General features: G+C 50.7%; 1 protein-coding gene across 2 annotated transcripts; it reads left to right on the top strand.

Annotated features, from left to right (window-relative positions):
- Positions 1-404: 404 nt before the first annotated feature.
- On the top strand, positions 405-26,851 carry IGSF8 (immunoglobulin superfamily member 8). 2 transcript variants are annotated; one of them, XM_077919988.1, is made up of 7 exons: positions 405-671; positions 10,205-10,582; positions 15,298-15,777; positions 17,853-18,278; positions 19,881-20,285; positions 23,325-23,461; positions 24,344-26,851. In XM_077919988.1, the coding sequence occupies exons 1-6, from the start codon at positions 617-619 to the stop codon at positions 23,438-23,440; spliced, it is 1,860 nt and encodes a 619-aa protein (XP_077776114.1). In that variant the 5' UTR covers positions 405-616; the 3' UTR covers positions 23,441-23,461; positions 24,344-26,851. The 2 variants fall into 2 exon arrangements, with proteins under 2 accessions (XP_077776114.1, XP_077776113.1); XM_077919987.1 differs by having other exon boundaries at positions 23,325-23,479.
- The last annotated feature ends 834 nt before the right edge of the window (positions 26,852-27,685 follow it).

Below are 27,685 nucleotides of genomic sequence, written 5' to 3'. Positions count from 1 at the left end.
GAGGGGAGTGTGTGTGTGTGTGGGGGGGGGTATCTGATGTATCTTTGATAAATTGTTATGTTGAAATCCCTAATAAAAAATATTTTAAAAAAATATTTATGACCATTCCCTTACGGCAGGTGAGAAGTGCTTTTGAAACATACAAAGCGGACCCTGTCGGGACAGTCCCCTGAGCACGTGCAGAGTGCAAAAGCGCGCTCGGTTCCCCTGCTCCCTCCCTTCACCGCCACCTTCGTCCGCTTTGATCTGGATCAATGAATCCGCAGTCCTTCAAAGCGGGTTAAGAAGCAGGCGAGAAAGGCAACCTTTTCCGGGGCAGTCCCCTGAGCATGCACAGAGCGCGAATGCGCGCCCGATTCCCCGCCCTTCCTCCTCCCCACCTCCCCTGAGCATCCTCCCTCCCTCCTCCTCCCCACATCTGGCGGGCACGAGGCGGCGTGGCGACGGGGCGAGGCGTGGCCAGGCGGGGAGCGCTTTGCAGGAGCCCCCGCACCTCTCCGGAGCCCAGGAAGCAGCCAAGAGGCGCCCCCTCCTCCCGGGTGGGGCTTCAGCATCATCATCATCTTCATCCTTTGCGAGCGGCCAGCCCCGGTCCAGCCTCCCCCCTCCCTCCGAGATGGATGCTGTTCGCAAGCAGGCGATGCCCGACCTCCTTTTGCTCCTGCTGGCCGGTGAGTCCGGGGGGTGCGCAGAGCCGCTTGGACTTCCTTTTCTGGGGGGGAGAAGCTTTTGCTGGACCTGGTGGGTCGGAAGGAGGAGGGGAGGGGAATGGTCTTTGGGGAGGGGCTGGTGCGGCTCGATTGCGCGCCCCCCTTCCCGCCCTTGGCAAGGCAGCCAAAGCCTTCATTGTTGCATCCTCAGCCAGAAACGGCGCGCGCAGGGACTGGGTGGGTGGGGGCTCCCGCAACTGGTACCCCCCCTTCTGCTTTGCAAAAAGAGGGGGGGGTTGCAATCCTGCTTTCCTTATGCGCGCCGCCCTCGAAGACTTTGATCTCGCCAGGCGTTGCGGGGAGGGGAGCACAGAGACTCCCCTTTGCATTTTATGCCGGGGGCGAAATCTTGTGCAATTTCTCTTCTCGTGCATCGATAAAGAAGTCGGGGGGGGGGGGGCGGGCGCGGGGGCGTTGTTAGTGGCGTGGCTGCATCCGATTTCATTTTCTGTCTTTTTACCTCCCCCCCCCCCCGCCGCCAAGCACAAAGCGTCTTGTCTTGGAACAGCAGAAATGCCATTTATTTCCCTTTGACACATTTCAAGGCTCCTAGAAAAAGATCTTTCCACCCAGGCCTGACTCAGCCAGGCTGCGAGGTTTCGGTTTTTGTTGAATGGAACCGGAAAAAGGGGGGGGGGAGAGCGAGCTAGAAGCATTTACTGGCTTGGAAGGTTTTCAGGAGACGGGGGTGCAGAATGTGGTTCCTACTATCAGCCTTCTCGTGGGTTTTGGGAATTGCTGCCCGGCCAGGATTTTGCAAATGTCTCTCCCAGACCTGCTTGACTGACGTCCGCCCTCCCCAGCCGCCTGATAAACCCCCAACCTAATCTAGGAGTTTTGGAGGGACATCTGGGAGGATTTGGAGGGGGGGTGGACAGATGGAAAGAGAAAGGGGGGGGTGTTCTGCTTGGCAAAATGCGCAGGAGGGGGGCGGGGAAGACTCCGGTTCTGACAGCTCGCTCAGCAAATATTATAATTAATAACAATTATCTTGTAATTTATGAACCGCTTTTCGCGCTATGATCCCTGGGTTTTGGGGGTTTTTTGCAATGCTTCCAGAGCAACCAGTTCTGGGCACCCCAACTTAAAAAGGACATGGACAAGCTGGAAAATAAGAATGCAAGAAGAGGCTGCTGGATGAGGCCAATGGCTCCTCTAGCTCAGTATCCTCTTCTCACAGTAGCTGAGCAGTTGGTAGAATTGCAGAGTTGCAAGGGACCTCCAGAGTCATCTAGACCAACCCCCTGCAGTCCTGTGGGAAGCCAGCGAGTAGGATTGGAGCACCAAAACGCCCTCCCCTCCTGCCATTTCCAGTGGCTGTCATCCAGAAAAAGCGCTGTCTCTGACTGGAGGCTGAGCATAGCCACTGTGGCTAGTGGCCCTCATAGCCCTCTCCTCCTCCTTGAATTTGTCTCCTAATCGTCTTTCAAAGCCATCATTGCTTCCTGTGGGATTCTAGCAATAGAGTGGCATTGGAACAAGGGTGCGGGTCTTTAATAGATTTAGAGATGTTGCAGGAAACAGAGACCCTTATCCTGATGGGGGCGGGTGGCGCTGTGGGTTAAACCACTGAGTCTAGGGCTTGCTGATCAGAAGGTCGGCGGTTCGAATCCTCGTGACAGGGTGATCTCCCGTTGCTCAGTCCCTGCTCCTGCCAACCTAGCAGTTCGAAAGCACATCAAAGTGCAAGTAGATAAATAGGTACCACTCTGGCGGGAAGGTAAACGGCGTTTCCATGCGCTGCTCTGGTTTGCCAGAAGCGGCTTAGTCCTGCTGGCCACATGAGCCAGAAGCTGTACGCCGGCTCCCTCGGCCAATAAAGCGAGATGAGCACCGCAACACCAAAGTCGGCCACGACTGGACCTAATGGTCAGGGGTCCCTTTACCTTTTACCTTTATCCTGAGAGGGGCTACTAGTGGAGACCTCAGTACATGTGAATAGGATCTGGGGGTCTTGGCAGACCACGAGCTTGACTTGAGCCAGCAATGTGATGCAGCAGCAAAAAAGGCTAATGCTATTCTAGGCTGCATCCACAGAAATATAGTGTCCAGCTGAAAGGAAGTCATAGTCCTGCTTTATTCTGCCCCACCTGGAAGACTGTCCAATTCTGGGCGCCACAATTTAAGAAGGATATAGACAAGCTGGCATGTGTTCGAAGGAGGGTGACCGAGATGATCAGGGGTCTGGGAATGATGCCTCATGAGGAATAGTTGAGGGAGCCTCTGAAATCTCCTGCCCCTGCCCTGGCCCAAATCTCCATTTCTAGCCTCTACCCTGACGCTGTTTCTCATCACCTTAAAAATCCTTATTCACACCAACCCTGAAAAAAGTATTGCTTGCCTATATTATTTATTTATTGCATAGTATTTATGCACCTCTTCGTTGTGAAACCTCAACAACCTCGAAGTAGTTCACAAAAATCAATGATTTCCTCCCTAAAACTATACTTTAAAAGGTGCAAAAAATTAAAATTCTAAAATAAATTAAAATTAGCACCAGCATTTCTCTGGGCAGGCTTGACTAAGCAAGAATGTTTTTAGCGGGTGCCGAAAAGGATACGTTGAAGGCGCCTGTCTGCCTGATATCACTAGGCAGGGAGTTCCAAAGTGTATCTTATGGGAAGGAAAGAGACAGGGCAGCCAGATTTCCTGGCTTGCAACAACTCAGCTGCTGTGTTGAATCTTATTTAGTTATTTATCCTGAGCCATTAATGTGTGCAGCTCTTCACAGGAGTAATTCCTCATGGAGCACTTTCTGCCTTTCGCTGACTGGGGCTCTTGCAAAAATTCTTTATGTACAGTGAATTTTATCCACAGTGGAGAACAAGCAAAAAGAGAGGTCTCTGCCCTGAGGTGCTTCCAATTTAAGGGGGGGGGGGGAGAGGCAGCAGGATGAGATGAAGGAAAGAATCAATAGGGGAGGGGGAGAGAGGAGTCCAGTTATTCTGCTGCAGAAATTTGTCATTAAAAGGTCGTGTGACGGCTTGGACTGGCAGGAGGAGGAAGCTGTCAGTCAGGGCCAGCCCTGGAATCAGATGCAAGTCACGAGGCAGCCTGGGGGGCAGTGCTCCACTGCCCCATGAGCCAGCTCCCCCTATTTGCATCTATCTACATATATGCAAAGCAGCAGATGCAAAGCTGAGTCAAATTTGTGCCACTGGATTCCTTGCAGAGGCTTTCGATTTATAGATTTGGAAAAAAATACCTATAGCAACAGCTCACGTTTCCTGTCCTTATTCCCACAAGCAGAATTCCCTGGGGAGTTGCAACCTTCTTATTTATAAATGGCATTTCTGTCCCCCCTCCCCCCCACAAGAACCCCAAGTGGTGCCAACGGTTCTCTCCCTGACTCCTCATTTAATCTGCACAACAACCCTGCGAGGTGGGTGAGGCAGAGAAAGGCAGGTCACACTCCGCAAGAGCAGGTAGGATCCCTACCCTCGTCTCTCCCAGATCCTGGCCTGATACCCTGACCACTGGGCCACGCTGCCTCTTAATAAACCCGAGGACGGCCTCTTCCTTTCACGCCTTGTCTGCTTTGCAGTCTGGAGTCACGCTGAGGTCTGCGGTGCCTGGGAGGGGAGGGGAGCCCGGCTGAGGTGGGCTGACCTAGATCTTGCCTGCTGCCCACGTGGTGCCCCAGATGTGGGTCTCTGCCTTTGCAACTCCTCTCCAGAGAAGAAGGCAGCTTTGTTGTTCTCCTTGGCATGCTGCTGCTGCTTGTCTCCTTTGCTGGGCTTGTGCACCAGACAACATTTCCGCCTCTCCATAATCACGTGCAGAGTTCTGCAACCATCGCCTTGTGCGTCCAGGAGCAGGAACCGTCAGGAGCCGCTCTTGCTCCTGTTAATGGAGAAATCTGAGGGCTCCCTTGGACAAAAAAGCAAGGACACCAACCAGGAAAATTGGAGCAAAACAGCAGCCAGGAGGCTTGGTCTTTACTGAAGACTGTCGCGCGACAGGACTCCCACCTGCCACAAGGTGGAACAAGCCCCAAACCAAAGAGCCCCCAAACTTTTATTAGCTGCTCATCCCCATGTTACACCCCCCATACATCATGGTTACATCATGAAAGGGGAGGTCTGGGGCCGTAATCTGAGCATCCTGGACCTGCCCCATGGTTCCCCTTGCCCTCCACCAAACACCCACCAAGTGGAACAAAAGAGATATTCACATTTCCCTGTTTCCCAGCCAAGTTCATCCCACCCTTTGGTCTTCATCTGGGTTTGGTATTTCTGGAATGGCTACCTGTCTGGCACTCAGGTATCAGGAGGCCAGGGATGATCCCTCAGGCAGAGGGGCTGCTGAGTAGCTGAGCTCACAGGTCTATAGGAATTTCTGAAGTTTTCCCAGTGAGCCAGTACAGAGACACATTGATCAGTGAATTCTTACATTTGGTATCGTGCAGCAAAGGCCCTTGGAATGGATAGGAAGAAACTGTGATGAAGTGTTTTGTGGGGACAAGTCACAAAAGTGATGGTGCTGGTTTTGGTAGTGGGCTGCATGTGCAGGATATCTGCTGGAGGAGCAACCCCCCCCCCAACCTATACATAAATTCCTGCATCACTCCCAATTCGTGGCCTGGAGATTTCTGTAATCAACAGGGCTAATTTGTTTGTTGCCGGGAAGAGAATCCTCTTGCCCCAGTTGCCAGGGGGAGGGAAGGAGCCCCATCCCCTCTGGGGCAGCCCTTCCCCGCCTCTGGGTTCCCCAGAGGACTCATTTGGCTTAATGAGTCTGTTATGGAATTAAGGGCCGTGTGGTATTTTTCTCTCTCTCCTCCCGGCTTGGGGAGACTGGACCTGATTCCCAGCTGAGCTGAATTGCAGAGAACTGCTTTTGTTTTCCAGCTCTTGAAAATTATTCCACACACTGCTGTCCTCTTGAAAACCCCACATTCACCGAGTGAGATTGGGGTGTCATATTTTAACATGCTCTTTCCCACATAAACTACGGGACAAGGATAACCGTGACTTTAAAGATGAATGGGAACCTTTTACAAAGTACCATATTTTTCGCTCTATAAGACGCACCAGACCACAAGACGCACCTAGTTTTTGGAGGAGGAAAACAAGAAAAAAATAATTCTGAATCTCAGAAGCCAGAACAGCAAGAGGGATCTCTGCACAGTGAAAGCAGCAATCCCTCTTGCTGTTCTGGCTTCTGGGATAGCTGCGCAGCCTGCATTCGCTCCATAAGACGCACACACATTTCCCCTTACTTTTTAGGAGGGAAAAAGTGAATCTTATAGAGCAAAAAATACGGTGCTTAAAGATGCAACAAAGTGAATTGGACTTTTTATTGATAACAAACAGCTAGACAAATTAAGGATCTATACAAATCTGTAACATGCAGAGAATAGCATTCCTAGAGAAACCAGAGACTGGGACTGAGGGAAGACAGGGTAGGTTGTTTTATGGGAGGGAGGGGGGAAAATGGAGGTGGGAATTAAGGATGATATGTTTTAAGATACAGTGGTACCTCGGGTTACATATGCTTCAGGTTACAGACTCCGCTAACCCAGAAATAGTGCTTCAGGTTAAGAACTTTGCTTCAGGATAAGAACAGAAATCGTGCTCCGGCGGCACGGCAGCAGCAAGAGGCCCCATTAGCTAAAGTGGTGCTTCAGGTTAAGAACAGTTTCAGGTTAAGAACGGACCTCCGGAGCGAATTAAGTACTTAACACAAGGTACCACTGTAACATGTTTTGTTTAAATTTTTAATAAAAAAATTATTTAAAAAAACCATGCTCTTTCCAATGCATCTTCTGGGGGGGGGGGGGTTCGATGCCCAGCCTTAACCCACTACAATGCCCCCCCCCCGCGCTTACATTCACAGAAGTGTAGGGATGGAAGGGAGACCCCAAGCATCATCTAGTCCGAGCTCAACATGAGCCAGTAGTGTGATGAAGCAGCAAAAAAGGCCAAGGCTATTCTAGGCCAGATCAAGGGAAATGATAGCACTGCTCTAGTCTGCCTTGGCCAGACCCAACCTGGAATCCTGGGTCCAGTTCTGGGCACCCCAGTTTAAGAAGGATATCGACAAGCAGGTACGTGTGCAGAGGAGGGCGACTGAGATGGCCAAGGGTCTGGTTGAGGGAGATGGGGATTTTTAGCCTGATTTTCACACCTTTGAAAGGGTCCTTTGGTAGGAAGGGCAGGATCCAAACAGAAAAGAGCTGATTTTAATGTGTTTTTAAGAGATCATAGGTAGATAGCTTTAATTCTGAGGTCTAAACCACTGAGCCTCTTGGGCTTGCTGATCAGAAGGTCAGTGATTTGAATCCTTGCAATGGGATGAGCTCCCGTTGCTCAGTCCCAGCTTCTGCCAACCTAGCAGTTCAAAAGCATGTCAAGTGCAAGCAGATAAATAGGTACCACTCCGGCGGGAAGGTAAACGGAATTTCCATGTGCTCTGGTTTCTGTCACTGTGTTCCATTGCGCCAGAAGCAGTTTAGTCCTGCTGGCCACATGACCCGGAAAGCTGTCTGTGGATAATAATAGTAATAATAATAATAATAATAATAATAATAATAATAATAATAATAATGGTAATTTATTTATACCCCGCCCATCTGGCTGGGTTTCTCCAGCCACTCTGGGCGGCTTCCAACAGAACACTAAAATACAATAACCTATTAAACATTAAAAGCTTCCCTGAACAGGGCTGCCTTCAGATGTCTTCCAAAAGTCTGGTAGTTGTTGTTCTCTTTGACATCTGCTGGGAGGGCGTTCCACAGGGAGGGCGCCACTACCGAGAAGGCCCTCTGCCTGGTTCCCTGTAACTTCGCCTCTCGCAGGGAAGGAACTGCCAGAAGGCCCTCAGAGCTGGACCTCAGTGTCTGGGCAGAACAATGGGGGTGGAGGCGCTCCTTCAGGTATACTGGACCGAGGCCGTTTAGGGCTTTCAAGGTCAGCACCAACACTTTGACTTGTGCATGGAAACGTACTGGGAGCCAATGTAGGTCTTCCAAGACCGGTGTTATGTGGTCCCGCGGCCGCCCCCAGTCACCAGTCTAGCTGCCGCATTCTGGGTTAGTTGTAGTTTCCGGGTCACCTTCAAACGCCGGCTCCCTCAGCCTGAAAGCGCGATGAGTGCCACAACCCCAAAGTTGCCTTTGACTAGACTTGACTGTCCAGGGGTCCTTTACCTTTTAACCTTTAATTCTATTAATGTTTTTAATGAATGTTTCTTCTTATTCTTCCTGTGTTTTTTAGCTGTTCTTATTTAACTGTTAGCAGCCTTGAGTCCCTGCCAGAGAAATAAGGTGGGGTATGATTCCAACTAAACATTTTAGGCAGAGCTATCTGACGGCAAGAGCTGTTTGACAGTGGAACTGTCTTCCTTGGAAGGTGATAGACTCTCCTTGCCTGGAGGTTTTTAAGCAGAGGTCCCCATCAGGGATGCTTTAGCCGTGAGTCCTGCGTTGCAGCGGGTCAGACTAGATGAGCCCTGGGGGTCCCTTCCAACGCGACAGTTCTATGATTCTATGAATAAACTCATCAGCAACCTGCCAAGAAACAACAAGAAGCATCTGTTGTGTAGATGGGAAAGCCCCACCTCACTCAAAAAAAAAAAATATTTCAGATTGCAAGAAGTTTTGTAAGGAGGACTATGCGAAATATTGCAGAGAAGATTATGAAGAGAATTGTTAGTTAGGGACAATTAAAAGTAATAAGGAAATTAAGAAATGTAGATTAAGTGATAAAGACTGAAAAATCTTCAGATGTGGTTGATGGAAGTCCAAAACACTGTGGAAGATAAGAAATTATGTTATATGATTGTTAGGAATGATATGTAAAAAATAATAATTCCTTCCACCCCGATGTCAACTCCCAGCTGTTTCTATCACTCTGGTGGAATTAGCCGACATGACCTCTCCTAGCCCTGCTGCTGAATTAACGGCTTTTTCCAACTCTGCGTTTAATCATTAAAACAATGAAGATTACAGCTGAACTCTGCCTGAAACCCAGCCCCATAATTCAGTTTTCACACCCGACCAAAGGTCTCTCCTTGCTTGTTTTTCCCTCTTCGCTTGGCTTGATTTGCATCCTGCCAAGCAGCTCAGGATTTGACCCTCGCCCTTCGTCCTCACGACAAACCTGCGAAGTAGGCTGGGCTTAGAGACTGTAACTTAACTGAGGAGGAATGGCTTTCGAATAAGGAACTAGGCAGAAAGGGCAAAGCTGACGGCGAAATCAAGAGATCCAAAGGATGAACTTTATAGAGAAGAACGTGAACTATTTTGCAAAAGCATTGCAGTCAAATGAAATTGCAGGCAGCGTTTGAGATAAAAGCAGCGAATGAAAAATGACAATGTAATTGCTAACAGAGGAACTTTTGGTAATGGATAAAGAGATAATGCAGTGGAAAAAGTCTGAGCAAAAACACCGTGGAGACGAGGGTGGGAAAGTCAACGCACAAAACTATGTAATTCTTTGATTTGAAGGTCATTGCGAAAATGTTTTGTAAAACGAAAATCTGCCCTTATTCCCTTATGGGGGACACAAGAGCCCTTATAGAGCCCTTTGCAGGTTCTCTATCAGTCAGAGAAAATGACAGAGGCCAAGCAGAGAATATTGAGAAGCAAAGCAACTAGTAAGCCTGATCTTTATTGATCTGTTGCAATGGGGTGCCCCCTTCACACACAGGAGGCGGAGGAGGACCCTGAACCAAGGTGTGCCCACCCTTATATAGATATTTTAAATTCCCTGCCCTACAGCTCAAGACCACCCCTCAGATACATCATACCTACATCACAGAAAGGGCAGTCTACAACAGAAATCTGAGTGCGTTGTTTATCTCCTATCTGGCAGGTTACCTGTTAATGCTCACTTGATTGGATACCCTGGGGAGCCTGGCCAGTCTTTTGTAATGATATCTACTTAGTTCCTGAGCCAGATTGCAGGCTCACCCTATTCATACACAGACATACCCTTAAGACGGGATTTGTGAAGGAAAAGACAGTGGGGAGGCTTTTCCATTTTCTTTTGACCTTGCAGAGAAAACATTTGGTCAGTTTGGGAATCAAAATGGTTTCAGGGCTGTTTTCCTGTGGTGCTTCAGACATGTGGTTTATATATTTATATACGTGTTTGGTCGGTACATTTATTATATATGTATATATATATCTATTATTTATTTATATGACCTTGATTTTTTTTTATTTGAGTTTGAAAAATATAATTAAATGAGAGAGAGAGATATCGTAATTAGCTTATCATAATTAGGTTGAGGTCAGTCACCCAAGTGAGTGAGGAATTAGGACCCTGTTCTAACCACAACTGCAGGGTTGGTCTGGATGAGCCCAGGGGTTCCCTTCCAGTTCTGCAATTCCACGGCCCATTTGAGGTTTTCCAGCAGCGCTTGGGTGGCCACCCGTCAGCGATTTGTGAGCTGTGATTCTTGCATGTCCAGGGGTTGGTCTGGATGACCCCTAGGAGACCCTCCCCTCCCCAAGTTCTGCAATGCCGTCTCCTCTTCTCTCCCCGCAGCCCTGAGCGCCGGCGCCCGGGAAGTCCACCTCCCTCCGGGGCCCTTGTACCGCGTGGAAGGGACGCCCGTCTCCATCCCCTGCAACGTCTCGGAGTACGAGGGCCCCATCCTGCAGCACTTTGAGTGGTTCCTCTACCGCCCCTCGGCCCCCGACATCTCCATCGGTGTGGTCAGCACCAAGGACCCCAAGTTCCCTTACGCCGTCTTCGCGCCCCGGGTGCAGGCGGGCAATGTCTCCATCCAGCGGCTGCGGGGGGACGCCGTGGCGCTGCGGATCAAGGGGGTGCGCCCGGAGGACGCGGGGGTCTACGAGTGCTACACCCCCACCACCGACTCCAAGTACCACGGGACCTACAGCAGCAAGGTGGAGCTGAGAGGTACGGGGGCGACGGAGGGGTGTCGGAGGGGCAGAACTGAAAAGGGGGGGGGGGAGAAAGTTGAAAACGTAAGGAGAGTCATTCTGGATCCTAGCCCAGCCCCCTGTTCTCCCAGGGGTCAAATTCCCCTTTTGTCTCAAGAGACAATGGAGTGAAGTCAAATCGCTGGAGAATCACAGTGCCTGCTGTGGCTGCAGAGACTGGTATAATAATAATAATAATAATAATAATAATAATAATAATAATACCCCGCCCATCTAGCTGGGTTTCCCCAGCCACTCTGGGCGGCTCCCAATCGAATATTAAAAACACAATACAGCATTAAACATGAAAAGCTTCCCTGAACAGGGCTGCCTTCAGATGTCTTCTAAAAGTTTGATTGTTATTTTTCTCCTTGACATCTGGTGGGAGGGCGTTCCACAGGGCGGGTGTCACCACCGAGAAGGCCCTCTGCCTGGTTCCCTGTAACTTGGCTTCTCGCAATGAGGGAACCGCCAGAAGGCCCTCAGCGCTGGACCTCAGTGTCCGGGCTGGACGATGGGGATGGAGACGCTCCTTCAGGTCTACTGGACTGAGGCCATTTAGGGCTTTCAAGGTCAGCACCAACACTTTGAATTGTGCTCGGAAACGTACTGGGAGCCAGTGAAGATCTTTCAGGACCGGGGTCTTACCTGGCGCCTCCTGTGTTGCTTTTGCTGTTTGGCAGCACTGAACTGACCCCTCTAGGGTACAAGCCTGGTTGGCAGGTCTGGAGGTCCTGGGCTGCCCCGATGACAAGGCACCCCCCTCCTCGGCCCCGCTGGTCCAAAGGAAAGCGGAGCAAGACATTTGGCACAAGCGTGGCTCCTGGCATTGCCGGAGGGAGGCGTACAAAACGCCATCCAGCTGCCTTAGGGATTTGTGTAAGGCCTACTCCTTTGCCTTTTCTTCTCCCAAAGAAGGCAGCAGGTTCGGATTCTTTTCTTGGGGTTTGCACCCGAAGCCTTTTGCATGAATGTGTATGGCTGCAAGGCAGGAGAGGTTTAGCATCAGAGTTTTCCTCCTCAAATTCGCCCAAGAATTTAGGAATGTAGATAGACTGCCACTGCAGCTGAAGGCTCTGCAAACGCGGCACCACGCTGGCTCTGATGGGCAAGACTCTCCTGATGTTCCCATGGCTCTGCTGTCCCTCCACGGAGGCAGGAAGTGCAGGGACTTGCAAGCGGGGAGAGTTGCGCTCGGGTTTTGGGCTTGCTTTTGGGCTTCCGGCTGGCCATTGGCCTGATCCAGTAGGCTCTTCCAATGACCTAATGGAACTTCCAGCTCCCGAGGCAGTCTATCTGGATTGCTAGGTCCTGTGGGGTATTTGGCCACCATGAGAACAGAGGGCTGGCCGAGATGGCCTGATCCAGCAGCCTGACTTCCTTAGGCATTCGAAAATGCCTATTTAAATAGGCAATACTATGTTAATTGAAGGTCAAATTCTGTGAGCTTCGGGGCAGCCGTGGGTGGATTCGAACCCTGTTCTCTCCAGGTCCTGGTCCTCATTGAATCCCCTCAAAAACACCCTGTCAGTTAGGCAAGCCCGATAGATGCTGTGACCGGCCCTGAGGAGCTTCACGCCCAAGTGGGACGATTTGAACCTTGGTCCTCATCCGACACTCTAACCACTGCACCTTGCTGCCTCTGGGACTGACTGTGGGATGCAGGCACCTTCCGCGGTCGTCTGACGTGGAGGTTTATTGCATTAGCAATGGTGATTTTCCCCGAGGTCGCTGCTGTGTCCGTTGCTCCGCTAATCCGTTTAGCGGCTGGGAAGAGCAGATGGCTTCTGAGTCTGGACTTGTCTGCAGGCCAAGTTCTGCCCAGTGGGGCAGCCCTGCGGGGCGGGCTGTGGGGGGGGGGCGTGAGAGGAGGAGGGGGGCCCATCTGGCTCCCCATCTGAAGCCCCCACATCCTCCTGGCAGCTAAATCCAGAAAAGAAATCTTTCCGGGGCTGGGAACTCGTGCCTCTGCTCATTGCGGACCTTGGGCTTTTTTTAAAAAATAGTATTTTTATTAAAGGGAATTGTATCCACCTCTCTTCTCTGTCCCTGCACCAAGAGCCAGTGCAGTTAGACTGTGGAACTCCCTGCCACTGGAGGGAGTGCTGGCCACCAGCCTAGATGGCTTCAAAGAGGTTTGGATAAATTCGTAAAGGAGAAGAGGGCTATTAAGGCCTACTAGCCAGAATGACCTGCAAGAGAAGAGAGTGTTTCTCTGGTGTCCAGATTGTGCTTGTGGGTTTCCTGTAATGGGCGCCTGGTTGGCCACCGTGGGCACGATAGTCTCCCTTGGGCCTGATCCAGCGGACCCTTCTCATGTCCTTCTGGATATCTTTCCCAGTCTGCTTCTCCACTGAAACTGGTTTCAAGATGCTTTGATGGCGTACTTAGCGCCCCTGGCTTCTTTGGGAGGGAGGACAGGAGAGAAATTGAATTTAAAATGTATTTTGTTTGTCTGTAAAATGGAAGTGTGGATGCGGGTGGCGCTGTGGGTTAAATCACAGAGCCTAGGGCTTGCCGATCAGAAGGTCGGTGGTTCGAATCCCCGCGATGAGGTGAGCTCCCAACGCTCAGTCCCTGCTTCTGCCAACCTTGCAGTTTGAAAGCACGTCAAAGTGCAAGTAGATAGGTACCGCTCTGGTGGGAAGGTAAACGGCATTTCCGTGCGCTGCTCTGGTTCACCAGAAGCGGCTTAGTCCTGCTGGCCACATGACGCAGAAGCTGTACGCTGGCTCCCTCGGCCAGTAAAGCGAGATGAGCGCCGCAACCCCAGAGTCGGCCGTGACTGGACCTGATGGTCAGGGGTCCCATGACCTTTACTTTAAAATGGAAGTGTTGTTTTGTTGTTGTTGTTGTTGTTTTTTAAAAGTAGGTTTTTAAACTGCTTTACGTTTTCATAGCTCTCCCTGGGACCTTTGAGTGAAGGGTGGAAAATAAAATAAAACAAAACGGGCAGTGCGGTGTAGTGGTTAGAGCGCTGGACTATGACGTTGGAAAGACCAGGGTTCAAATTTGCACTCAGCCATGAAATGCTCTGGGTGGGACCTCAAGGCTTCTCTCAGCCCAACCTACCTCACAGGATTGTTGTGGGGATTAAATGGGGAGGGGGAGAACCCTGTGGCCCCCCTTGAGTTCCCTGGAGAAAAAGGTGGGGGGTAGAAATGCAATACATTCTACTCAAGTGTAGACCCATTGAAATGAATGAATTTACGTTCACCTTGCTGATTAATTTCAGTACAACTAGCAGTGAGCACAACGCACAGAAGCCGGGTGGGCTCAGAGTCGAACGAAAAACCAGCCGATTTTTCATGAGAAACGTCCTCATTCTCTTTTCTCGAACCAACATGCAAACCAAAACACACTTTTTGGAATCTGCGCTTTTCTCAATTTTGCAGTGCGGTGCAACTCTCTAACCGGCGTGTGTGTTATACAGTGGTACCTCGGTTCTCGAACGTAATCCGTTCCAAGAAAACATTCGACTTCCGAAATGTTTGAAAACCGAGGCGCAAAGGGCTGGCTGTGAGCCCAGTTGGAAAAACACATAGTGCAAGCTGTTCGACTTCCAAGGCGTGTTTGAAAATGGAAGCAATGACTTCCGGGTTTTCGGCGTTCGAAAACCGAAATGTTCAAGTTCTGAGATGCTCGAAAACCGAGGTACCCCTGTCTATGCATGCCTCGATTTGGAGAAAGAGTGCCTCAAAATACCATTAAATCCCCCTTGAAAATTCACCAGAACCTTAGTGCAGATCCCCCTTAACAAACGTACAGTATTTTTCGCTCTATAGGACGCACCGGACTATAGGAGGGGGAGAACAGGGGAGGGGGAAATTCTCCCCGTCTCTGCTCAGCGCCCCTTCAGCGAAGCGGGAGGAGAAACGTAGCCCCTTCCATTTCTCCTTCCGCTTCGCTGAAGGGGCGCTGCGCAGAGAGGGAAAACTGTGCAGCACCTCTCCAGCGAAGCGAACCCTGGAGAGCCAGAGGGATCAGTGTGCACCGACCCCCTCGCTCTCCAGGCTTCAGGCGGCTATCCGCAAGCCTTCGGAGCACAGGCGGGAACTCCTGCTGCACTCCAAAGGCTTGCGGATAGCTGTCTGAAGCTCCCAGAGTGCAGCGGGAGTTCCCACTGCGCTCTGGGGGCTTCAGACGGCTTCAGTGAAAGCAACGCGAAGCCTCCGGAGCGTGGGGGGAGCGCTCCCTCTGCACTTTGAAGGCTTTGCGTTGCTATCGCTGAAGCCAAGGAGCCTGCATTCGCTCCATAGGGGACACATACATTTCCCCTTCATTTTTGGAGGGGAAAAAGTGTGTCCTATAGAGCACTATAGAGAGCCAGTGTGGTGTAGTAATTAAGAGTGATAGACTCGTAATCTGGTGAACCGGGTTCGCGTCTCCGCTCCTCCACATGCAGCTGCTGGGTGACCTTGGGCTAGTCACACTTCTCTGAAGTCTCTCAGCCCCACTCACCTCACAGAGTGTTTGTTGTGGGAGAGGAAGGGAAAGGAGAATGTTAGCCGCTTTGAGATTCCTTTGGGTAGTGATAAAGCGGGATATCAAATCCAAACTCTTCTTCAAAAAATATGGTATGTGTTTCGGGTGCGGTTTTGCCTAAGACGCCCATTTTTGCAGAGCCGTAATTTCCCCATCGCCTGATGCGCTTGACGGGGGCCCTGATCCGCTTTTCCTCCTGCCCCACAGTCATCCCCGACAAGCTCTCCGTGTTGCCGGCTGCTCCTTCCGCCCCGAAGCCCCCTTTGCGCAGCCGGGGGGCTGTGCCCGCCTCTCCGCTCCAGCTGACGCTTTGGGAAAGCCAGGACCTCCAGCTGACGTGCGCCGTGAGCAGCCAGACCCCACAGCACGTCCACCTCTCCGTCTCCTTCGGCCTGTCCGCCCCCGACGCCTCCAGGGACGTCCAGCCTCTGCAGGAGGTGATCGCTGTGCGCCGAGACTTCGCCGTGGAGGCTGGCGAGAGATTCGCCGAGCGCCACCGGGCGCAAGAGCTGTCGCTGGCCAAGACGGGAGACCGGCGGTACCAGATGGTCCTGGGCTGGCTGAGGCCCGAAGACGCAGGGATCTACCACTGCGTCGCCGGGGAGTGGATCCAGGATCCTGACGGAAGCTGGCAGCAGATTGCAGAGAAGCGGGTGGTGCTGGCTCAAGTCACCGTCCGCACCGTAGGTACGATATGATACAATACGATACAGTAATCTTTATTGTCATTGTCCCATACAGAACAACGAAATTGAAAAATTCAAAAACCAGCAAGCCTGCTATCCCAGCTATTCCCAGCCTAAAAACTCTGGTACTCCATTTTTAAATACAATATACTCCCATAGAATGGGATGCGGGTGGCACTGTGGGTTAAACCACAGAGCCTAGGACTTGCCGATCCAAAGGTCAGCGGTTCGAATCCCCGCGACGGGGTGAGCTCCCGTTGCTCTGTCCCAGCTCCTGCCAACCTAGCAGTTTGAAAGCATGTCAACGTGCAAGTAGATAAATAGGTACCGCTCTGGCGGGAAGGTAAACAGCGTTTTCGTGCGCTGCTCTGGTTCGCCAGAAGCGGCTTAGTCCTGCTGGCCACATGACCCGGAAGCTGTACACTGGCTCCCTCGGCCAATAAAGCGAGATGAGCGCTGCAACCCCAGAGTCGGTCACGACTGGACCTAATGGTCAGGGGTCCCTTTACCTTTACCTTACTTCCATAGAGACTCCTTACCCTGTGTGAGTTTTCCTCGGGAGGAGGGATCCACAGAGCAGATGGATCCACTGTGGCTCTTGGAGATGGGAGAGTCTGAGGGTGAAGATCCGTTTGGCAGTGGAACGGGCTCCCTCGGAAGGTGGCGGATTCGCCTTCGCTGGTGGTTTGGAAGCAGAGGTTCGGTGGCCACCTGCCAGGGATTCCTTCGCTGCGAGTCCTGCATCCGTTGAATCGTACAAATTCAAAGGGACCCCAAAGGTCCTCTAGTCCACACACCTTCCCCCCCCCCCGCAATCACTGCTACAGAATCCCTGGCAGGTGGCCATCCCACCTCTGTTGAAAAACCTCCGGCGAAGGAGAGTTCACCACCTTTTGCTCCACTGCCAAATGGCTCTTCCTAAAGTTGTCAGAAACCCCTTTCTTTCCATTTGGATCCATTGGTTTGTGTCCCCCTGCAGAGCAGGAGAATACAGTCATACCTCTAGTTACGTTCGGTTCAGGTTACGTCTTTTCAGGTTGCATCCCACGGCGACCCAGAAGTACCAGGAAGGGTTACTTCTGGGTTTCGCCGCTCACGCAGGCACAGACACACAAAATGATGTCACACACATGCACAGAAGTGGCGAATTGCAGCATGCGCAGACGTGGGTTGCGTTCTGCTCATGTTGCAAATGGGGCTCCAGAACGGATCCCGTTCGCAACCAGAGGTACCACTGTACAAGCTTGTTCCCTCTTCCATGGGTCAGCCTTTCAGATACAGTGGTCCCTTGGGACTCAAACAACTTGGAACCCAAACACTGCAAACCTGGAAGTAAGTATTCCGGTTTGCAAACTTTTTTCAGAAGCCGAACGTGCTCCGCTTTGAGTGTTACGTTGAGGTCTGTCTGGTTTTGCTATTTACTTTGCGTTTTTGTTTTTGCGACTTTTTTCTTTTGTTTTTGTGACTGTGTGGAACCCAGTTCAGCTATTGGTTGATTGTGTGACTGCAGTACATTGTTTATTGCTTTCATTTTATGGATCAAGGATCTTGTTAGATAGTAAAATTCATGTGAAATTGCTGTTTGGGGGGTTGTTTTTAAAAGTCTGGAACGGATTAATCCATTTTGCATTACTTTCTATGGGAAAGCGTGCCTTGGTTTTGGAACGCTTTGGTTTTGGAACAGATTAAATTAGAGAACCAAGGTACCACTGTATTTGAAGATGGCTCTCATACCTTTTCTCAGTCTCCTCTTCTCCAGACTAAACATATCCAGCTTCCTCAACTGCTCCTCATAAGGCCTTCTTGTCCTCCTCTGCCCACCTTCCAGCTTGTCAACATTCTTCTTAAATTGTGGTACCCAGAACTGGACACATTATTCCAGGTGGGGTCTGGCCAAGGCAGAAGAGAGCAGAACTATGACCTCCCTGGACCTAGAATTAATTGCATTAGCCTTTTTTGCTGCTGCATCACATGGTTGACTCCTGTCAAAATCGGGATCTGCTGGGACCCTTTGATCCTTTTCGCACGGGCTGCTCTGACCTTCTCACCCCTGACTTTCTCTTCCTCTGCTTTCAGCCAGCCAGCTGGCCGCCTCCGCCAGCCCCGCCAAAGTCCGCGTCGGCTCTGGAGAAGCCCTGGAACTCCTCTGCAACGCCTCTGGCCTCCAGGCCACCCCTTTGCCTCACACCGTCTACTCCCTTGGCTGGGAAGTGAGCCAGGGCAGTGAGGGAGAAGGGCGCCTGGTGGCCCGTTTGGACCCGGACGGGGCTCTCGTCCTGGGCGACAGCTATGCCAACCGCGACGTCGGCCGGCGGCACGTCTCCCTGCAGAAACTGGCCTCTCCTCTGGGCTCCTACCAGCTGCGGATTGAGTCGGCGCAGCCCAGCGATGTGGGCTCCTACCGGTGCGTGGTGTGGGCCTTTGTGCGCTCCCCTGGCGACAAGCTGCGCGAAGTGGCCAGTGTCCGGTCCGAGGCTCTGACAGTGGACATGAAATCGGAAGGTGCGTATGGGGTCACTGAGCTGGCTTTGGGTCCCCAAATTTGCTCTCTCCTTTGCTGGCATAAGGACACTTTGCAGCCCTGGAACCGTTAAAGCTGATTCTGCTCTCATGTCCTGTTTAGATTCTCCTTCTCCTTCTCCTTCTCCTTCTCCTTCTCCTTCTCCTTCTCCTTCTCCTTCTCCTTCTCCTCCTCCTCTTCCTCCTCCTTCTTCTTTACATATATTTATTCATTTACAGTGGACGCTCGGGTTGCGAACATGATCCATGTGGGAGGCATGTTCGCAACCCACAGCATTCGCAACCTGCAGCGCTGCGTCTGTGCACGTGCGGGTCACGTTTTGGCACTTCTGTGCATGCGCAAAGCGCGATTTAGCACCTCTGAGCATATGCAACTGCCAGTACTTATGGGTTTTGGCGCGTCCGTAACCCGAAAACACACAACCTGAAGTGTCTGTAACCCGAGGTATGACTGTATATTTATTTCATAAAACACACACACTGCTTTATTGTAAAGACAAACCTCAAAGCGGCTTAAATAAGACAAAACAGTGCAATCAAGGAAAAAATGCAATAGTTTAAAACATGGGGAAAGTTAAAATCGGCCGGTTAAAATTCACATCGGCTTTCCAAGTATCTGAGCAGAGTTGAAGTAGCTCACTGTGTGTGACCTTAGTCCAGTCGCTCCCTCTCAGCCTCACCTACCTGCCAAGGTGGTTTGAGGAGAAAAAGGAGGAAGAGGAAATAAACCGTAAAAATAAAAATAAAATCCCCTGTGCAGTTGAATCGAACAATAGTTTTTGAATATGTCTTTTTAGTTAATGTAAAATTAAAAGGGCAAACAGAACCAGGCGGGCGCCTTCTGTGCCAATTTTTAAATGCCTGCTGAAAACCTTTCTCTCCCACCAGGCAGGCAGTTCAGGCAATTCCCCCCACAAAGGCCCGTGGATCCTGCTTCTAATTTCTTTTTGCTTTTGACTTGCTTTAAACTTCCCGTGACTTTACTGTCCGGTTTGGGGTTTTCATTTTTTTTTAACAGAATACAACTTTTTTTAGAATTCAGCAATAACAAAGGAAAAAACCACAGTAGTTGCTACATCAAATCATTACAATTAACCAACATTTTATAAATACTAAGAAAGAAATTACACAACATCACTTTTAACTTGCTGAGGTTTTCATAATACACTTTTATCTCTTTCTTAACATATCAAAAAGAGAAAGACCAGGAAAGGAAACACAAAAAGGAAAAGAGATAAAGAAGAAGAAGGGAGGGGAGCGAAGGGAAGGGGGAAAAGAAAAGAGGAAGAAGAAGAAAACAAAGCAAAACAAACCTATTTGGCTTCCGATTAGACTCATTGTACTATTATTTCTACAATTTTTTCACACACAGTTCCAAGTTACTGTATTTCTTTCTTTGTTTTCGTCAGATATCAGAAAACATTATATTTGCTCTTTTACAAGGATCTTTCTATTTCTGCCAGGAAATTGGTTTGGTTAAGAAAAATGATAATCGAAGCTGCCAGGCAGAGGAGTGTCTCTGAGGTATGTTGCTGGGGTTTGGCGATGCTGAATCCGTCCTCTTCTCTGCCCCCCCCCCTGCAGCGGTGGTGCTTGAGGCCACGGCGTGGCTGCCGTCCGCCACCATCTACCGCGGGGACACGGCTGAGGTGCGCTGCAACGTCTCGGTGGAAGCCACGCAGGACATCGCCCTGGCCCTCAGCTGGTGGGTGGAGCTGCCCGACGAGGGACCCACCTCTCACGGGGTCCTGCTGGCCTCCGTCAGCCGCGAGGGGGTGGCTGACTTGGCCAGCCGGCCCTCGGGGGGCGCCGTCAGCGTGGACAAAGCCGGCCCCACCAGCCACCGCCTGCGCCTCCACGGGGTGCAGCCGTCGGACGAGGGCAAGTACCACTGCGCCGTCACCGCCTGGGTGTGCTACCCGGACCTCAGCTGGTACAAGGCTGGGTCCGCCAAGTCCAACATGGTCACTGTCTATCCGTACACGTTGGGTGAGTAACCCCTTCTTTTTTCGGGAGGGGGAGTGGAGTCGGGCAAAATCTTCCTGTTGGGAGATTTGGGGCAGACGGTGTCCTTTTTCATGGATGAAAAGAAAGGCTTTCTTTGCAGAGCGCAGAGTTAAACTGTGGAACTCCTTGCCACAGGAGCCAGTGATGACCAACCTTGGTGCCTTAAAAATCCGGTTGGACAAATATGTGGAGGAGGAGAGGGCTGTCAGTCGCCTGTTATAGTAATTCTAAGGTCTCCCCCCCCCCCATTTTTAAAAATTCATTTCTTAACACAGATAAACAATACAAACATAAAAACAAACAATACAAACAAATTCTTGTCTCATCCTTATTTTTTCTAAACATTGTTAGGTGAACTTCCCCAAGTCCCCCCAGCTGATTTTCATTTTACCTCATCTTTAGCAGTTTCATATATCATAATTTTTAACCTTTTTTTATCACACTTACTTTTACCGTAAAAATCTTCACATTTTATCACTTACAAATAATACTGTTGTCAGGGGCTCAGGAGCAGAGGCGCAGGGGAGAGAGGAAATGGAGAGCAAGGGGGAAGAATCTGAGGGCAGCGTAGGGGAGTATGAAAGCGGCCCGAGAGATTCCATGAGTCTCTCCAGCGAATCAGAAGATTCCCAGAAGGGGGCGCCGATGGCCAGGGCAAGGGGGGTCCCAGGGGGGACACACCAGAAGCAGGGGGCCAGCGGAGACTCCCAGAGCAGTAGCTGGAAATCAGGACCAGCTTCCCCACCGGAGCGTAGTGGGGGGGAAGAGCCCCATAGGTCAGAGTCAGCGTCTCCTCCGGCGAGCAGGGAGGAGGAGTCAGGCCCAGCTGGCATCCCCGAAGAGGGAAGCAGTGACAGGAGCAGTATAACGGTCAGAAGGAAGGTGGCAGGCTGGGCGCCAAGTTCAAATGTACAGGCGCGCGGGACAGCAGGAAGCCCGGATTGGGAACCAGGTCCTAAAGCCCGCCGGAGGGAGGGGGAAGACTCAGGGGACTCAGCGTCAGAAGAGTCTAGAAAGGGGAAAACCCCAGCGGACAGGCGGACCCAGAGGAAGAGGGAGCAGAGGAAGAGGTGGAGCAAGGCTAGGGTCTTAAACTGGTGTCTGGGGGGAGGAGACTCAGACGGAGCTTCGGCGGTCTAGGGTTTAAGACGTAGAGCTGCGCGCCGTGGCTGTAAATGAGAAACTGAACTTCAATAAAGACTATTTAATATAACAACGGACTGGCGTTGGTCCTCTGTGAGCTGGGACCAGGGGCAGCTCTGACAACTGTTTTAAAATACACTATCTTCTACTTCTAACCCTGCAGCCTATATCCACTTCCAAAGCTATTCTAAGATTTAACTGATTCTAAGGTCTTAAATATAGAATAAATGTTGATAATTGCATGAGGTAAACACACATACGTAAGCATATAACTCACATGTCTACAATAGTACAGGAGAGCAATCCCAAAGCCATCTTGGCTCTCCTAAAGACGCTCAATATTTCCTTTGCCTCCTCAGTCCCCCTTGCCTGAGAACAGGGAGGCCGATAGCAAGCAGGGGACGTTCCTGAAGGGATTCATCTCCTATATCTATGAACCTCCTTGCTATTCATTGCCATTGTTTGCCAAGGTGCTCTCTGCATTGAGAGATGTCTGACGGTCTTATCAAATGCTAATGTCTTGTGTAAACTGTGTTTGGAACTACGTAAAATTTGCCAGATCCTCAGGAATATCACACCTTGGCCTGCCTGAGCCACATTCACCCCGCCTTATGGGTGATGAGATTGCTGGCGGTTTGTAGAGGAGATGTCCTTCTTCTCTGTGCCAAACGCACACCCTTAAAAGGGTTCGGTGTCTCTGTTGCCACAGAAAAATAAAGATCTGCCTTGCTTTCACTGCATCCAACCTCCATCCATTCATCCCTGACCAATCATGGACTTAGGGGTGTTACAGAAAAATCTAGGTGCGAGGCTGCTCAGTCCCCCGGCTGCTCAGGCAGAGTCCGCAGGAATGAAGGAAGGAGTCCAGCCACCAACCGGAGCAAATAGATGTAGACCAAAGTTTATTGCCCAACAGGTTCAAAGAGGAATTTTGCAGGTAACGACAAAAGCACAGGGCAGGGCAGCCACCTCTCTCCTTTGACTACATGCGTTGAAGAAGCAACATCTGCTTAGCCAAAGATGCTTCCAGCCAAGAGAGGACAAAGGGACGGTCTCCTTATGAGATAGTTTACAGGTGTATGTTACTTTTCTAAGCTAAGTCTGCCTTCTGGCATCCGATTGTGAACAGAATGTGAGTGAGTAAACTCTTTTATACTTTTATAGAAGACTGTGTCATGTCTCATCTTTTATATAATAAGGGGGAAATGAGGGACGCGGGTGGCGCTGTGGGTAAATCCTCAGCGCCTAGGACTTGCCGATCGCATGGTCGGCGGTTCGAATCCCCGCGGCGGGGTGAGCTCCCGTTGTTCGGTCCCAGCTCCTGCCCACCTAGCAGTTTGAAAGCACCCCCGGGTGCAAGTAGATAAATAGGTACCGCTTTATAGCGGGAAGGTACACGGCGTTTCCGTGTGCTGCGCTGGTGCTGGCTTGCCAGAGCAGCTTCGTCACGCTGGCCACGTGACCCGGAAGTGTCTCCGGACAGCGCTGGCTCCCGGCCTCTTAAGTGAGATGAGCGCACAACCCTAGAGTCTGGCAAGACTGGCCCATACGGGCAGGGGTACCTTTACCTTTAAGGGGGAAATACCAGAACAGTTATTCTAGAGGCTTTAGTCAGCCTGAGCAAATGCATCCGCTGTGAGTTTAAAAAGGGGAATGTTACTCTGCTAAATTGTGAACTTGTTAACACAAGTTGGAAAGGCTATAATCAAACAATATATCTTCTCCTGCATCCCTGAACATTCCCACATTTTTTGACAGCTGGGAATTTCTCTCTGAATTATCCCAACGAAAAGGACTCTGGTTTTTTGGGAAAGGTGCTTTTAAACCTGGCCCAATGCCCTCTTGACCCTCTTCCGTTTCTTCCTCTCCTCTCCCCAGCCATCGACACCTTGTTCATCCCTCTCCTGGCGGGCGTCTCCAGTGCCCTTTTCATGGGCGTCACCGTCCTCGTCACCGTCACCTGCTGCTTCATGAAGAGGCTCCGAAAGAGGTGAAAGCCGGACGAGAGGAAGGAGGTGATGCACCTTTGCCAGGTGGGGGGCTGCGTGTGTGTGGGTTTGCGTTCCGTGTCTCCCTGTCCTCCTTTGGGTCCGGCCGAACCTCAGCAGTCAGGGAGGACCCCCAGCTCTCTGTTTAAAGGGGGGCCAGATCTGCTCCTGCCCACCCTCCTTTGCAACAACAACAACAACAAAAACAAAGGTTAAAATACTAACATTAAATCCACCTTGCTTGGATTTAAGGAGCGCCGTTTCAACCAGCCCAGCTTGAAATGGTGCAAGTTGGAGATACGTCAGATGTGGTTGTGCTGGATCTCCTAGCAGTGAGGAGTTCCTTGCAAGGTGACTAATTTTGCTGCAACAAAAAAACCCAAACGAAACATGATTCTTGCAGCCCCTGAAATCCTTTACAAATATAAATTGTGGCCTCAGAAGTTTTCATGGACCACAGTCTGCTGAATCAGATGCATGAAGGGTTTCTCTTCAGTCGTGGGGCTCAAACTGGGTCGTTCCCAGCTAAACAGATATGCCCTGATGCCCCGTAATCCGGTGGCTTCACCTCGTCGTTTTCCTTTCAGGTTCATTTGTCCCAAGATGACCTTTAAGGCCACTTGCGGACGGAAGAGGGAAGGAGCTCCCTGACCTCTTTTGCACCCAAGTCACCTTCACTGGGAATGGTTTCCCGGGATCCCCTTCATTTTGAAAACCGGGTCACGGCAAACGCGTTGTTGTCCACAGGCCATAAATCGACTCCCACGTTTGCAGCAAGCTCTTTTTGCCCCGGTTATTGCAATTAATTCGCCACGGCCTCTGGGGGTAAAATATGGATTTGGAGGTTTAATGTCAGAGGGGTTTGTGCCTGTTGACCCACATCCACTCCCCGTCTCTCCCCTTTTGTAGGAGCTTCCTCTGTCTCCGATCTTCCGGCTGCCCTCTTTCCCTTGACGTTGTTGTGCCTGGTGATCCAGTTTCTCTGCAGGCTCCGCGAAGGAAGCCTCTGCTCCTCCTCTTTGACTCTGGATTGGGTCCCTCTCTGCCGCCCCAAACTCTTCCTGAGCAAGAAGTGCTCCAGGACCTCTTGGGAAGGACATTTCCCCATCCTGCCAACGGCCCAAACGTCCTTTCTTGACCCCTCCGTTTTCTCCCGCAGAAATTGGTGCTGTGCTTGAGTTAGGGGGGAGGAGAGGGAGAAAGGGGGGGGTGACCTTCCTGCCATTTGATGGGGGTCTTTCCTGAAGAAGCCTTGCTTGTCTCCTGCCATCAACACAGACCCTGCCTTCTCTTGTTTTCTCTCTGCCTGGGACTGTTCTTCCTTCTATCCTTCCACCCTTTCTTTTCTCAATGAGCTGCATGTTTATGACAAGACAGTACAATGATCACCTTGGGGGGCTCTTTGCAGCCGGTTGGGGGCCAGAGAGTAGGCAGAAGGGTCCCTGTTGCTTTCTTCGTTGCAGAAAAGGAAGCCCTCTGAAGAAGACCCAGCTGCTGCAGCCCCAGAAACCTCTTGGACGGCGGCTGTTAGCTCACACCACCCAAATATCATCCTCAAGACATTTCCCAAAGCAGCCAGTCACAGACAGCGCCCCCCAGAAACATTTTGCTCTCATCACGTCGGCAGGAACCCAAGCTCTGTGTGCAGGTGGGGAGCATGTGTGTGTTGTTGATCTGCAAAGAAGCTCAGGAAAAAGAACCACCGAATGCACAACTCTGCGAGACAAAACAGGGAGCCAGCGAGGCTGCCGTCAGTCGTCTTCCTCTGTTTTTGTTCCTTGAAAAAGTATTGGGGTGGAGAATCTCAGGGTGGCGGAGGGAGGATCTTACTTGTGCCAAATGAATCAGTTTAGGGGACCACTAAGGAGCCGGCCGGCAATATCTGACCCCCAGTGGTGATTTTGAACCTCCCCCACTGGTTTCGCGGTTGCTGAAACTCAGAAGGTGGAGAGTTCTCCTTCCCTGGAGGTTTCTCAGCAGAGGTTGGAGGGCCACCTGTCGGGGATCCTTGTGCCGCAAGTCCTGACTCTCTGGGGATCCCTTCCAACTCTCCAATTCCATGGAACAACTGAGCCACGTCACTCTCATCCCAGAGGCAACTGCGAGACTGATTTCTCCCCAACGCGAGAGTGATGAGCAGAGAGAGAAAGAGAGACAGAAGGGAGCGTTATTTTACGACAGTCCCCGTCGTCTATTTTTGTAATTATTAAAGGTTTCGGAAGAAGAAGAGCCCTGCCCTCTGGGCCCCACCTACCAGCTTCCTTGTTGGCGGGGGGTGTCTCCCCAAATCTGCAGTTGAAAGCCTGCTGCAGTGCCCCTTTTCCCGGGGGGTTCTCTGGATTTCTCTGGAAAAGGTTGGATCAGGCGGACAGCACTCGTGTCGCCTGCAAAATACCATTTTAGCCAAAGGTGCTTGTTCTTCTGTCTGTGGGGTGAGTCTTCCTGGGGGCTCCCCCACTAACCCTCACGGTTGCCTGTTCCTGCGAGAAGTATCCCATTTTATCTGCTCCACAATGACATCATGGCAGTGTTATGGAAAATAATCTGGGGTGAGAGACTACTCAAGAGCCTAGCTCATCGGGTTGCAAGTCCCCCATGGGTCTATGCACTTAGTAAAAGAAGTTCCAGCCGAGTAATTTGGAGCAAAACAACAGTCAGTAGACCTTGATCTTTATTGTTGCACAGCAGGTCCCCCCCAGGAGTAAGAACCCTGAGCATGGGGCGACCTCCTCTGTTAAACATTCCCTCTTTCCCCCAGAATACACTTTGAGAGGCATCACTGATACATCATCACTACATCACGGGCATGTCACAAATGGGGAGGGGTACACAAGGGTTACACCAGTTCAACATGAGGTCACTTTATCAGACCCCTTTCCCAACACCTCTTAAGTCACCAAAAGAACAATAAAACTCTCGACATCTCCTGGCCCTCAGGACTTGTCTGGAGAGGGGCTTTCAGAAGACCTGACTTGCTCAACTGCCTCTGCAAGTGTCTCTTGTTGCCCCTTGGTCACCCCCTGGGTGGGGGGCCATGTCTGTGCTCTCACGCTTGGGGAATAAATTCACCTTTCTTTAAGGGTTAAAATGGTGCTGGGATGAGGACTGTTGGTTAAAGTATGGATTTTCTACGAATTTATGAAGCTAGGTATCTTCCCTGAGCTGTCAAGTCGAGACAGCAGGCAGTTGCGATGCCCTCGAAAGCACCACGTTTCAGCGCTAGCGGACCTCTGGGTGCCTTGCAAGGATTTCTGACTCCTGGTGGTTTTCCCAGAGCAAAGCAACAAAAGGCTAAGTTTATACATCTGAACTGTGGGGGAAGGAGGAGGAGGAGGAAAATCTGGGGTGGCTGGGAATGCAGAAGGGCCATGAGCTACGTCAGGTTCTGGTACTCGGAATAAATCCCTCGGCTCTGAATTCTTTACGGCTTAAGTGTGTTTCTTCTGCACCTGGTGTAGTGGTTAGAGCGCTTGGCTAGGGCTTGGGAGAGACCAATCACTCGCCCTGCGCCTGAGCTCCCTTGCAGGGTTGTTGTGTGGATAAGACCGGCAGCAGCGAAGTGTCTAGGGCGCCTTGACCTCCTTGGAAGAAGCAGGTGGGATATTGTAATAAACAGAAATCTGCCCTTATTCCCTTAAGGTGGACAGAAGAGCCCTTATAGAGTCCGTTGCAGGTTCTCCATCAGTCAGAGAAAAGAACAGAGGCCAAGCAGAGAATATTGAGAAGCAAAGCAGCTTGTAAGCCTGATCTTTATTGATCTGTTGCAACAGGATGAACTTTCTATAGAAGAATGTGAACTATTTAGAAAAGCGTTGCAGTCAAATGAAATTGCGCACAGCATTTGAGATAAAAGCAGCAAAAGAAAAATTACAAAATAATTGCTAATACAGGAACTTTTGGTAATGGATAAAGAGATAATGCAGTGGAAAAAGTCTGAGCAAAAACACCGTGGAGACGAGGGTGGGAAAGTCAACGCACAAAACTATGTAATTCTTTGATTTGAAGGTCATTGCAAAAAACGTTTTGTAATAAATGAAAATCTGCCCATATTCCCTTATGGGGGACAGAAGAGCCCTTACAGAGTCCTTTGCAGGTTCTCCATTGGTCAGAGAAAAGAACAGAGGCCAAGCAGAGAATATTGAGAAGCAAAGCAGCTAGTAAGCCAGATCTTTATTGAACTGTTGCAACAGGGTTCTCCCCTCACATGCAGGAGGAGGAGGACCCAGAACAAAGGTGTGCCTGCCCTTATAT

Source organism: Podarcis muralis, chromosome 16 (genome assembly GCF_964188315.1).
Source record: "Podarcis muralis chromosome 16, rPodMur119.hap1.1, whole genome shotgun sequence".
Taxonomy (NCBI): Eukaryota; Metazoa; Chordata; class Lepidosauria; order Squamata; family Lacertidae; genus Podarcis; species Podarcis muralis.
Note: the sequence above shows the minus strand (reverse complement) of the source record. Positions and strands in the feature narration are given on the sequence as shown.

Excerpts from the sequence above, each read along its gene's own strand:
- IGSF8 (XM_077919988.1), top strand. The coding sequence starts at position 617 with ATGGATGCTGTTCGCAAGCAGGCGATGCCCGACCTCCTTTTGCTCCTG. Across the intron at positions 10,583-15,297 it reads CAGCAAGGTGGAGCTGAGAG|TCATCCCCGACAAGCTCTCC; the intron begins GTACGGGGGCGA and ends CCTGCCCCACAG. Across the intron at positions 20,286-23,324 it reads TGTCTATCCGTACACGTTGG|CCATCGACACCTTGTTCATC; the intron begins GTGAGTAACCCC and ends TCCTCTCCCCAG.